The sequence below is a fragment of the Budorcas taxicolor genome, chromosome 6 (genome assembly GCF_023091745.1).
Source record: "Budorcas taxicolor isolate Tak-1 chromosome 6, Takin1.1, whole genome shotgun sequence".
In the NCBI taxonomy this organism is placed as follows: Eukaryota; Metazoa; Chordata; class Mammalia; order Artiodactyla; family Bovidae; genus Budorcas; species Budorcas taxicolor.
The window spans coordinates 86,053,245-86,067,332 of record NC_068915.1 but is presented as its reverse complement, the minus strand read 5'-3'; the positions used below and the strand labels follow the sequence as shown (position 1 = coordinate 86,067,332).

The window sequence follows — 14,088 nt, the reverse complement described above, 5'->3', positions numbered from 1 at the left end:
ATGGAAGGACAAATGGTTTGAGATATTGATCAATACCAACTCAGAGTCAACACCAGACTGGTCAGCTGCTCAAGGAGTCAAAAAGAACAAAACTGGACAATTACTAATAAGGATGTCTAGAAGGCAGGCTACTTAGATGTTTTAGAATGGGCTATAGTAGGAAGATATTTATTTCTTACGTAAATGTCCAGTGGAGGGGAGTCACAGTGAAGGAAATTCCCAGTAATTAAGATGGCTCCTCCTGTGGGGTATATTGAACCCACCTTGGTGTTTGCTCATGGACTGGTGCTTGAAGTGATATGGTATCAACAACTTGGTATCCCCCTTGTCAAAGCTGATCTAACCATTAACACAATTAAGTGCCCACCTGCCAATAGCAGAGACCAACTTTGAGCCTGTTACATGACATCAGGGAAACCAGCATATGTGATCTTGTAAATGCTTGCTCTGAATACCAAAGAAGGACAAAAGGGGTAGGGTATGGAGTGTGAATGGAAAAGCACAATTTCATCAGATAATGGGAATATTCCATTTCTCCACTATTACTGAAGCTATTTTGTTAGGTTCTCCTTATGAAAAGGATCAGTAGGAAAAGAAGGAAACTACTATGATGCAGCAATTTTATTTGTGGACTTTATCTCATTTAGTGTTCACAGCAACCCTGTGGGGTGAGTTGCACTCTGACTCCCTTAGGGACACGAAAACACAGGAGCAGAGAGACAAAGTCTCCACTTTCAAAGACTCATAGATAATTAGATGTGATGTCAAGGTTTGAACTCATACCTGTCTTTAATGGCATTGCTTTTTAGGACACTGTCTGTCTGGAATGCTAAGGTGGGTCTCAGTGGGTGTCTGCTGGCTACTGTGGCTATCATTCTCTTATCCCTGCACTTTTGCCAGAGCCACCATGGGACACAAACTGAATTTTTATCCCCCGAATCTCTCCTTCAGTTCCAACCCATGGAGTGGGGGTGAGCAGAGCTCACCTGAAGAGAGGGAGGAAATAAGAGCTCTGCCTGAAGAGAGGGAGCAAATAAGAAGTGGCTACATGGTCCTGCTAAGGCTCTTGAAATAGCCCAGGTGAGGAGGCATGTCAGGGCTCTTTTCCTTGGCTTGTTCTCCAAAATCTCCACAAGAGATGGAGGGGAATCTGAGTTGCACAGACTCTGAGGCCTGGTCTGGGCATCTTGAGAGGAAATGGAGAGAATGAGGGAGTAGGCTACTTTTTAGGGGTGAGGTGACTTTTCAGATCTGGCCTTGGAACCTCTTGATTTAGGCAAGTAGCCCTGGCTGATAAAACCCTAGCTTTGGTGACAAGTACTGATCATTATCTGGGTTCCTTTTTCCCACATTATGTTTCACAGAAATGAGCTAATTCTCACATGATGCCCACATGACTCTTGGGTTTCTTCTTCTTGGAGGCCTCATTCTGCAGATGCTTTCGATACTGTTCTGAGAAAACTTGTGTGATTCCCTCCCAGCCCCTCGCATACTCCCAGTCTTAGCCTGGAGATGCCCTAATCTCTGTGGTTCCCGGGTACTCTGTACTTGATGTTGTTATAGCATTTTTCACATGTGTTGGGCGGTTGGGGGTATCTCATCTGCAGTGCTGTTGTGAGATAATACATGTAAAGTACTCAAGTTTGGCCTTGAGTGGCTGTTTTTGTTATTGCGTGTGTGTATGTGTGTGTGTGTGTGTGTGTTAGTCGCTCAATTGTGTCCATTTCTTTGTGATCCCATGGACTGTAGTCTGGCAGGCTCCTCTGTCCGTGGAATTCTCCAGGCAAGAATACTGGAGTGGATTGCCATTCCCTTCTCCAGGGAATCTTCCCCACCCAGTAATCGATCCTGGGTCTCTATCATTGCAGGCAGATTTTTTACCATCTGAGCCACCAGATTTTTGTTATTACTGTGGTTGTTTGTCTACTTGTCAATTTCCCCTGTTGAAAGCTCAGAGGCAGGGGCTGTCTGTGTCCCTGTTCTCTAGCACAGTGCTGAGGGCATTCAGTAGATACTCAATAAACTTGCCAGGAAAGGAAAACAAGTTAAATAAAATGAATTAAAGAGTAGCAAAGGCAGGGCATGAGTATGCTTCTCTTAACCATTTAAATATATGTAAATAATAAGCGTATAATTCCTGATATTTTCAGTGAGAAAAATTCTTTATTTAAAATAGGCTAGATGTTTTTACTAGATTAAATAAAATACTCTACAAATGAGAATTTTAAATCCAGTAAACCAAACCCAGTAATACCAGTCAGGGATTGTCGACCAGTCCCCGTTTAATAACGTTTGAATGAAATAACTTATAATTCTAAGAATATGTGCCTTTGCTTAAAGAAAAATTTCTGAAGTACTGTCACATTTCCTGGATATAACAGTGTCATACTAGCGGGAGAAATTCTGTAATGCCAAGATAGCTAAGAAACAGTGATTTTCAAATGCAGAGACCCTTTGACTTGCTCTGATGTTATTAATAGTATTTCTAAATCACAGAGACAGGCGGCACATTTTATTTCAATAAGAGAATGAAAGCAAGAAGGGGACCTACACTATTTCTAGCCACTTGTATTTATTAATATGTGCTTAGCACTTTTAATGCCTTTGCTGCAGAAGGGTAATAAGTGTTTTCGCAAACAGATATGCTATGGGGACAAAGCTGGGGAGCTTGTGCATACAGAAAGTAGCCGATATCTCCAGACTCTCAGGGCTCTTGGAAACGCCACGCATCATGCTTGATTTGGGGCTGCTGGGCCTTGTTTCTTGGCATCAATGTGTGCTGAGTGTCAGGGGTCGCTGTGGAGTCCATGGTCGTTTCTTCCTGGAGACCCAGAGTTGTGGTCTCATCAGCACCATAGGTCTCATAAACCTCAGCTAATCCAGGGGTCATCAGTGGGTCGGCAGCTGCTGGGGTGACTCCCCTAAGGAATCCCCTGCTGCGCCCTGCAGGGCCCCTTGCCAGGTTGGGAATATTGCCCTCAGGATTAGCAAGAAGCCCTCCGAGGGCACCAGGTGCTAGCTCTGAAAGGAGAGCTGGGCTTTCTGGATCAGCTAGGTGGGCCTCCGGCACAGGGGAGTCTTGTGCACCTCCTTCTCCCTTCTCTGGGCCTTTGGTTGCAGCGACTGGGGAGTCAAACTCCAGAGTAAAGTCCCCAGCCATGTCTGGGTTCTGGGGCATCCCTCCAAGGCTGGGCCTCATGCCTCCAAATCCTGGGAATATGGCTCCATAGGCCACGGGGCCTCCTCTTCCTCCCTGGAAAAAACCATTTACCAAAGACACTATTGTCACATACTGTTAAGTATACCATGCAATTATACCTGGTCAAATTCACAGAGAAGCCACCAAAAAACTGATAGGGAACAGGGAATTGGCTGACAGCTTTGCATAAGCACATTTCTCACTAAATTGACTTCTGCATTTTTCTGAGTGGGGCTCTCACTTCTTTGAAAGGGAGATGAAGACCCTTTGAATGTTTGCTGAAAGGAAAGAAGAGAAGCAGGGAAGTAGGGAAGAACCACGTCTACAGGCAAAAGGTAGTTTGAATTTAGTTTTAAGAAGACAATAAGCAGCTGAAATGGGCAATACCACTGTAAAACAAACATAAATCTGATCCATTCCTAAATAGGTTGAGCAGAGTTTTGGAGGACCTTATCAATATAATTTCTTAGTATCTCTCAAATTAATGAAGCGAAGCCACATGTAATATTTTTTCTTTAAAAATTTTTTCTTCTTTCCTTCTTTTGTTCTTCTTCCCCTCCTTCCTTCCTTCCTCTGGAAAAATGGTGACATTTCCTTCCTGTGGACAGTTAAAATTCTAGAACTGACCATGTTTCCTTTTTTTTTCCTTTGTTGCAAAACATTTCAGAACCAAAATCTTGGGCTACTTACAATGGTTGTGCATGGCCTTATAACTTACATATCTGTATTCTCATTTTGACTCATTTTAAAATTCTATCTTCAGTTTTTTTGGTTATATTTATTGTCTTTTTTATAAGCTACAGCAAAATCTTTTAAGATTGAGGCAGAATATAAACAAGTTAAATAAAATTACCAAATGAAAATTGTCATTTGAATTTTCACCCTGTTTTGTAGAGTCAGTTGTGTATGTTGTGTTATGTAGAGTCAGTACTTTTTCCTCTTACCTTCTCATGGCTCTCCACCCTCAGATTTTCACGTTATCTCCTCAGAGATGGTACTGTGAACCCCTGGGCTGTGACCCTTATCACATTATCTGCTCTGGTATCTATTTTTCCCACTGATTAGTCTGTAAACTCCTTGAGATCAGAAACCTTATTTTATTTAACTTATCTCCAGAGGATCTTTTTACATGTCTCACTCACAGAAGGCATTCAATAATTTGAGATTTGAATTTTCTTTAAGTGATAGCATGCTAATGTATATTTATTAATTTGATATGATCTGTATTTATTAATTTGATGTGATTTGATAATGATATTTTACTTTAGTATGGTTTTGTTTTGTGTTCTAACAGATATAACATAGAAATTTCTGAGAGAAAAAGTCCATTTGTGAGTCTGTTAAAATTTTAGAGTTGTAATATGCATGGATAATGATAACAGAGTAAGAATATACTTGACTTAAGTCATTAATGTACTTGGAATTTTACAATAATCAAATTTAAAATTTGGTTAATTTTTTTCTTTTTGATCTCTCAATTTTGAGGTCTAAATGATTTGTTATTTTGTTGAGTTTTGAAGGGTTAAATGGTCTGAGAAGTAAGGGGAACTTTATGAACCATGTGTTTCTTTTTTGGTTTGAAGCATTTGCTGTTCAATAATGATGGCTTTTCAAGAGATGTTGCTCCTGTGCTCCTGTGCATTCAAGAAATGGGGCAAAATTCTATGTGCAAGAATGCTCATCACTCAGAAACAGTTACATGGGAAATGTGATGACTCTTTGCATGCTGCTTCAGAATCCAGTGTTTGGTTTTGGAGTGGAACAGCCTGAGTCCCATGTTGTATATTCAGCTACACTCATGGCCAGTGCCTCTTGCAGCCAGTCATCTGTGACTGTTCTCCCTTGGCCACTGTTTTAAGAAGAGTTTGAAGACATTACTCACCCCCATTTCTTCTGAGCTCATGATGCCAAGTCTGGCAGGAGCGTTCTGTTCAAAAAGAAACGCTGAATCATATTATGAACCAGCTGACTCCTATTATCTTTGTAGATACTCAAGAAAAAAGTCAATTGGTCTTTCCTTAAACCTTAATATTAATGGTGTGTCCAGAGGTGGAGTAAAGTGGAGAGATGAATCATTATTGAATAAATATGATTTATTTGGATAATTCCGATAGAAAATTTATTTACCTTTTCTTTAATGCCATTGTGTGTGTGTGTGTGTGTGTGTGTGTGTGTGTTTGTATGCCCAGCCGGAATCATCCATATAGGAAATGTGCCTCCTTGCCATTTCGGTTGCTAACTTCGGCAGTAAGAAAACATGGGATCTGCTGTTGGAGACCTGGATTTTATAATATTATCTCCTAAGGTAACATTTAATTAAAATAGGATAAAGACTTACCAGTTGATTTGCTCCATAGGTCACATAAAATATTCCTGGGTAAAGCTAAATATAAATACAATAATCATCACATAATGCATTCCCAAGAGAAAAGTTTTGAAATAAATTACAAACAGAGAAATGATATAAAAAAACTTACTGGAGATGGTTTATTTTGTGGCATTGGTCCCCGAGATATCAAATGGGCTATTGGAAACATCTTTAAATGGTAGAAAGAGAATAAACAATTCATATTTGCTATAACACAGCAAACCTCCCATTACAGACATTTCTAAGAGTTATATGAAATACATTTTCAGATGAATTACTAAGATAAATATTAAGTGTTTAATATTTAAGAAAACAAAGCAACCCATTATACTTCATATTTATGAATATATGGGACAATTAAAATTTTTTACTCTTCTTACTTAAAGTATAGAGATATATTTCCCAAGAAAGTATCTTATTGAGATTTGTACTTACCGGTGGATCTTGTAGATCAGCGAAATCCATTCCTGGCAGCTGCATTACAGATAAATATTAAAATTACTGAGCAATCAGAATAGACAAAATGAACTTAAAGGGTTCTGATCCTTTTTACCATTACATAAATAAACAATCTAAAATGAATTTCCATGTTTTTAGTTTCATTTCAGCTTGGAGGATACAACCTACAAGATTACAATTGCCCCTTCCTGACACGACTCAAGTGCACAGTAGGGGGATGTATCATGTCTCACAAATTTGTTTGGTCTTGCAGCATAGAAAGTAATGAATTTTGGGATCAGAGCCTGTCAGGTTGGTTTGAATCCTGGCCCTGTCACTTAATTTTTGTGTGATACTGGGAACATTTTATAACCTCTCTGTATCTGTTCTTTTTCTCTTTAAAAAAAGATGATTATGTTTATCTTTATAGGATGGGAGTCAGGATGATATTGGAGAATGTTAAGTGCCTGCAACATACTAGTTACATGGTAACTTCCTTTTTTGTCCATTGCTTTTTTCTCTATTTTATCACACAGTACTTTCGCTTGATTGTCTTCTCTACCACCAGAAAGGAGTATCACACCCCACGAGACAGGGAAGCCTGGTGTGCCGCAGTTCATGGGGTTGCAAAGAGTCAGACACAACTTAACGACTAAACTACAAACAGCAACTACCAGACAGAGAAATGGTAATGCACCAATACTGCTTACAATGCTGAGAGATCAATTACTGTTCTCAGTCTTCTAGCACTGAAAAAGAGCTTGATGATAGGAAGCCTGGACTTCTCTGGACTATCTTATTTTCAGTGAAAGCTTTCACTTTTGCAACTAAGAGACCAGTCTTATAGAACAGGATCTTTTAGAATCCATACTCCCCATCTCAGATGGCAGAGGGCAGGAGTGGATATCTGTGTTCTACTCCCAAATATGTCAATTGCTCAGACACATATTTGTATTTTCGTGCATTATACCCAAAGCTCTGATTATTTAAATGTGCTCTGCAAATCTGTTTTCGTTCACTAAGTTGATGGATGATCCTGACAGGACTTCAGAGAAAGGAGGTACCTCGGTCGTTGGTGGCTTTTCTGATGGCGCCACCTGCTGTTCAACCATCGGCCCCTCTGCTTGCTGCAAGGGCGGATGTCCCTGGTAAATCGGAGGCTGAGGTACGCCCTTCTGGACTGCGTTCTGCATGGAGGTGACAACGGTAGGCTGGAGGAAAGGTTTCTGTCCTGGCTGTTGAGGCTGCAGGGATGGCTGCGATGGGAGAGGTGGGGGATGCACAGGCAAAGAATATTCATACTGCAGAGAAATTTGAAAGGAGCGTCAGGAAGTGATGGCTCACTGAACTGTGGGGTCAAGAATTTCTAAAGCGAAAGGTCTTGGGGAACTTTGTACTTGCGAGAGAGTCTATGGGACTTGCCTTGAAGTTGTGTTACATAGAGAGCATCTATTTGCTTAAAAGCAATGCTATTTGGGTAAGACTGGTAGGTGTCTACCTCCCTTGCTTCCACTGGGACTGACTACCACTGCTCATGTGGATGGAAGCTATATGAACTTCTGGGTAGAACAAGCCATTTCCTCCTCTGGGTTCCTCCAACTGCCTCTGTGTATTTCTGTGTTACCATCTTCTCAGTGGATTACAATGATTTATGTCATGTCTTTATTCCTTATTCAACTAATACAGAATACGCTGTCTTATTTATCTTCATAGCCCCAGGACTTAACTAGCTTCTAAGTTCCTGGCGCATGATAGATGATGTATACATATTTTTTTTTTGAAAGAGAAAGGATAACCAAATAAAATATCAACTGAATTCTGGCATCATGAATTCAATTTGGAAATAATCATATGGAGAAAGAATCACCCTTAACGTAATTTACTGTCCCACTAAATGTAGCTTTGTCAGTAATGCTGTTTGTTGTGGAAAATCATCTGAAATCAAAGCTTCCTGTTCAAGTAACCATGCTTGGTTGCTCCTCTTTGAAATGACCTGTTGTGAATAGCTCCCTATGACTTTTAAATTGGTTGCAGCCACTTAAAAGTGGCTTAGAAGTTTCACCACAATGTGAACTCTGATTTACCTCTTCAAGCATTTCCCATCTCTAAACTCCCGGCTTTCGTTAGTATTTATACTTCATTCATTAGTTATACCTCACAACTCAGCACCTTGTAATGTGTTGTTTTGTCTTTTCCCCTAATCTGATGTGAAATTTCATAAACTTTAGAGCCATTCTTAAATGACTTCACTTTCACTCCCAATCTATGGAGTGAAAGCCAATCTATCATTTGGCTTATGTATTTATTAGGCACCAAATAAATAATAATTAGCTGATTAATATATTAATTGCTGCAGGGCTCATGGTGTTTTAACTAGGACTTTGGCATCATTTTAAATGTGTCTTTTAGTATTTAGGGAATCTTGACTAAAATTAGATTTTTCTAAGATATCGCCTGCTTTCGAGTCTAGTTTATTTATTATTACTGTTCATGTCTTTAACATAGGTCTCTTTTATTTTGGAAGCCATAACTTCCTATTTGAAATAGATATACAAAAATGGGTTGAAATTCTGGACCATTTCATTTAAAATTTTCCTAAGTGCTAAAAACAGCTATAGATTTTGATTTATTTTACTTGGGTTTTTTTGTATTCATTACTGTTACCTGTCTGTGGTTAGTATAGGACAACTTAGAGAAAGCAAGCAGAGGAATATTTTAAAGCTTGAAGTTTCAGACACGCTGATGCAACTAACTTACCTGTTGAGTTTCATGTTCCCTTGGTCTCATCCATGGGAGAGAGGAATGTGGTGGGAGAAGACCATTCATCCACAAAGAATTAAATGATTTCCCAAAGCCAAATCTCGAATACTAAAGACATGGAGAAAAAAAAAGTATGATTACATTTCAGTGTTGTCTTGGTTTTAATTTTCTAAAAAGATCACAGAAAGTGCAGAAATAGCAAAAGTAAGAGTGATATTCATTAATGTGGATAGGTAAGTCTTCCAATAGATTTGCTTTCTATTCTGAGCCAGTCTGCAATATTCCATAAAGTTGTTTGAGATTTTGCTTTTTTAAAAGCATTCATATTTTGGGCTGTATAATAAAACTGATAATACAAAAAAGAATTTTTTTGTACTAAAGAAAATTCAACATTATTTTTATTTTTTTCCTACTATCCCATCCTAGGTCCTTATTTTGTTTTAGGTTATTTCAGTTACTCTTTGCTCTTTTAGTAGTTAGGATATTGTTTATTCACAAGCAAATTTTATGAATTACAATGCTGCTGCTAATATCACTACCACAAATACCATGAATATTTGCAATAAGAAATATTTGAAAATACGATTACCTGAGAAAGCAGGTTTAATCCCTGCAGACTTCCCAACTGTCTCATTGTCTATCAAGAAAAAGAAAACTCAGTTAGTGTTTGCCACATATGTTCCTTTTGTGTATGACACAATTGATTTTTCAACATATCATAATATTAAGACAAAGTTTGGGGTGGGTCAACTTGAATAAGATAGGAGACACAAATCATCACTGAAAAGTGGAGATGTTAAATATGATTCTGCCATTGTTGTTCTTATTGCTATTAAAATAGTGAGCTTTTTATCATTAATTAAAAGAGAGATAATATCATTTAAGTGGAGGTCATATTGAAACATGGGAAAATAGCCCATTCAACTGAAATATCAGTGTAATCATGAAGACATTGTCTCATTGACTCTTCCTCCCATTTAATTTACTTTGCCTTTTACAAATACAGCCCAAAGAGAAATTTGGAAAAAAACACGTACACACACAAGCAAACAAACTAAAGCAAATCAAAACAAAGCAACCCTACCTCTTTCCCAAGTTAAAAAAAAAACCCTCAAAATAATAAATATAAAAAATACTGGGGGAAATGGTATCTAGATAGATGGTCAAGAATGCTGCCAATTCTAAAGTCAATTTCATTTTTTCCTGGGGAGAGGTTTAGAAGGCTTTGAGTTGAGGTTAAGCTAGAAAGTAAGAAAAAAGTAACTCAATGAAACTAGCTTCCATGTGAAAAAAGCTTCTAGCACATACAAGTATCGATTTCCTTTAGACTGTCATGATATAAATAAATTTTGTAAGACCTTGTGAAAAATTTGTAATCTCATAAACATTTTTCTATTCTTAACTGTGTATATTTTCTACTGACACCTGAAACATTTCTATTTTGCTGGGATTTTCTAAGCAGAGTATATATTAGTTATAAGAACTGCAATAAGACAGAGTCTATGCAGGAGGTAGCATCTTACAGTGTTAATGCTCATTTACAATTAAATTTTGTAAGATAAACTTTCCTCATGGGAACTTAATCATACACTGTAATGAGAACAAACTAAGTATAAATCATTTGTGAATTCAGAACAATGTGTTTTAATAAATGTATTAAGTATTAAATATTAGTATTGCTTTGATTTGCATACAGATGGTGTTCTAAAGACCGAAACACCTGAAAATTTAAAACTGCAGTAAAATTATAAGGTGAGGCTCTAATAAATGTCATAAACTTCTCTAGAACTTCACAGGAGGACATCCACTGACTTCTGGCTCAGAAAACTGAGAAACAGCCCTTGTATTTCTCTCTTATCAGAAACAAACCAATGTAACGATTGTATGTAAATACTCTGACAATACATACCTCAAGGCTCAAGCTAGCCATGCCTGGTATCCCAGGTTGCTGAGGAAACGCCTAAATGGAAATAAGAATAATTGGTGTTCTCTTTCAAGAGAAACCCACCCCCCACCACTTTTTTTTAATGATGAGAAACTTTCTTACACACTTAAAATAGAAAAACACACCAGTACATAGTTTTCCTCTGTGAGCAAGAATTTCAAGAACATTTTTCTGAGCATGTGTTATCCTCTTTCTTACTTTTTAACACAGGGAAAATCCCGCCATCTGAGTCATGGTGCTAATTTCTCCAAATAATTCAGTTTTGCAAATGGATAGAAGGAAAAGAGCTATAAATGTGTAGCAAATACTCCAAGAAGAGAAAAAAGTTAGCTGTGTAGGCAAAAAGAGTGATATGTGTGTATGTGTGTGTGTGTGTGTGTGTGTGTGTGTGTGTGTGGTGAGCAAATTGTTCAGAATTTTAGGGAATGTGAGAGTTGACCCTTCTTTCCTCCTATTGGCCAGTACGAAAATAAGGTAACAGGAACATATTCAACTACAGGACAAAGAACACTTTGCTTCTATTTATCTAAGTCATGCATTAATGAACAATATTTACATGAATGTAGATAGAGGATATCTTTCCCAGTGGGAAGTAAAAGAACATCTGATTGGGCAGGCAGTCAGTTGACAGTCCTAAGCAATTGTCCTCTTTCTCAGAGTGGACCTGATTGACACAGTTGTGGACCATTATAGGTTCCAAGAGTGTCAGGGTGTTAGATTGATGGTTGGTGCCTGAGGTGACCCCAGTGTCAGTATCATACAAAGGTCAGCTAAGGTGGCAGCTTCAGTTTTTTTTTTTTTTTTCATTTAAAATTTATGTTGAGGAATGGAATAGAAACTTTTTATTTGTAGAATGGAGGTTTTCATCCTAGTACTCAGTTTTCACTGCCACCCCTCCTTTCCAAAATATTTTAAGACACCCAAAGAACTTTTGTCTCAAGAAACGTAAATATTTAGAGTTCATTTGAGGCCACTAACAAGGTTCTCAAGATAAGAGACCACGTCACATTTATTTTCATGTCTCCAATGCCAGCATGTTGCTGGATTCATGGCAGGTGCTTGGTCAATGTTTCCCAGATTCATGTAGGAGCTGAATAAAGTCTTCATGTAAACTGAATCACATACTATTGATGGGAGTAGTTCAGTGCTCAAAGGATGGTATTCATATGAAATCATCTCGGTATATGAGAGAATGTGCCAGATGCAGGACTGTGTAATACACCATTAGCTCCATTGCCATGGCATGTTTTCATTTAAGAAACTTAAGCTTTCGGTCACACAATATCTCCCTATAAAGCAAATCTGTTGGTAATTGCTAGCTTCAAATGGAATTACTTAGCTCAGTTTTGTAACCATAGGAATTTGGCTAATATTGTTCTTTTAAAAATGAAGAAGAAAATGTACCTTACTTTTTTGGAGAAATTTCTTCTTTCTATTTCACTTTCATAATGATAGCAGGTAGTTGATAATAAATCTGTGCTGTGACATCATTGGAGACCACATACATCTTATAACTGAGTTGAATAAGACCAAACTCTGAGTTGAACAATGGGAGTTGTCTTTGGAATATTTAAAATATCTTTGTGAATAGGAAAATTACATATTTGGCTATTGCTTTTGGTTGGTAAGGCTTTTCCCTGTGGCTTAGTGGTAAACAGCCTGCGTGCAATGCAGGAGATCCAGGTTCCATCCCTGGGTTGGAAAGATCCCCTGGAGAAGGGAATGGTAATCCACTGAAATATTCTTTCCTGGAGAATTCCATGGACAAGGGAACCTTGCAGGCTATAGTCCATGGGGTTACAAAGAATCAGATAGACTGAGAAACTAAAACTTTCATTTTTTACTTTCTTTTTGGACGGTAAAGGCTGACATCTAGGCAGGTATAACTTTTCACTCAATAGGAAGATACCACTGGATTAATCCCAATGAGCCCCTGTATGGACACTCAGCTAGGTCCTTCAGTGTTGTCTGTTGTCTGGTTATGTCTCTACTTGGGTACCCCCAGAGGACTGACTTACCGGCACTGCAGAACTCATTTTCAGGAGGCACAGGATCAGTATCACGTCCTTCATTTTGAAAAGTGGGATCTGAAACGGAGTTGGATTGGAGAATCAAATCAGATGAATTTTTATCTCAGAATAGTTTAAAGACAATATTTCCATCAGCCAAATCTCTGCTTTTTCCAAACAACTAGGTTCAAAAACAAAACAACTAAATATTGCTAAACAACAAATTTTCAGAATGAATTGATGAAGAATTTAAAAATTTCTAAGTGCTTTTTTTTTTTTAAAACAAAGCTACCACCTAAATGAACATGTGGGAACACTTCCATGAATATTCTATAATTTCATTTCATAAAATATATTATGAATTTAAAAATCCCTTCCACTATGTGAAATGTTCATCTGTAAAGTTTAAGTCACAGAATTTTATACTTTGTTTCCTTCCAGAGTAAATTTTGAAATGCATTTTAAGATGTAATACAACCAACAGTCATTTCATAACAAACCTTTATGTGCAGGTATAAAGGGTGTACCATTCTATGTTTAGTTTATCCAGGAAACCATGCCAAAAATTATCTTTTAAAAATAAAAAGGAACTAAATATTTTAATTTCCTTTGATATTAGTGTAAAGTATGTCTCTAAATAGAGTTTTCCTCTTTTTAAAATGAATTATCTCTCATTTATTCTCTGAACTCAAAAGGCACTTTACATTTACACGAACAGAAATCTGACTAGGCAAAAGATTTGCTCAACTTCCTATACTTTTCCAAATTTAATACTGTCACTAATAATCACAAATAACAAAAAAGTCAAAATATAAGTCTTTTTCCCTTAGCTGAAAGGGTATTAGGCATGTCTTCTTGGGAACATGCTAATAATGGTTCACCATAAGCTATTATTCAGCTTACGGTGACAAATGAAGATAAAACCTCTTTATAAAAGCTGCCTGGAGATAGGAGAAAAGAACTAACAGGAACACATGGAAATTATAAAATCACATTTTACCTTCAATGCTGGCATGCACTGTGCTCTCAGGGCCTTGCGATGCCAACCAAGATAGTTCTAAGAAAAGAAGATTAAAACTTTTTTCTGGACTGTGCCTGGGACTCACTCTGTATCTCTCATTCAGGGAAGACCTGAAACCTTTATTTAAAGTGCCAATCCACCAATCAAAGTGAAGCTCAATGGGAGGAAAAAAACCGTAACAGCTCTGCTCCTGCAATTAGCCCACACCCTTTTATTTCATGCAAGGACACTGGGCCAGTGGAGTCTCATTATTTTTAATTGTAACTCAACCCCTGTATTTATTCAGAGAACTCGATTGCAGGGGAGACAGTGAAGGAATAATGAACATAAACTCTGAAGACAATCATT

The 14,088-nt window shown here is 37.8% G+C and overlaps 1 protein-coding gene across 1 annotated transcript; it reads right to left on the bottom strand.

The window, feature by feature from the left end:
• Positions 1 to 2,704: 2,704 nt before the first annotated feature.
• On the bottom strand, positions 2,705 to 13,743 carry AMBN (ameloblastin). Its single transcript, XM_052642363.1, has 10 exons — positions 13,720 to 13,743; positions 12,729 to 12,797; positions 10,675 to 10,725; positions 9,355 to 9,402; positions 8,763 to 8,873; positions 7,070 to 7,261; positions 6,003 to 6,041; positions 5,677 to 5,736; positions 5,538 to 5,582; positions 2,705 to 3,253 (listed from the first exon to the last, which is right to left on the bottom strand). Exons 1-10 carry the CDS (start codon positions 13,732 to 13,734, stop codon positions 2,705 to 2,707), a joined length of 1,179 nt encoding a protein of 392 aa, XP_052498323.1. The 5' UTR covers positions 13,735 to 13,743.
• Between the last annotated feature and the right edge of the window lie 345 nt (positions 13,744 to 14,088).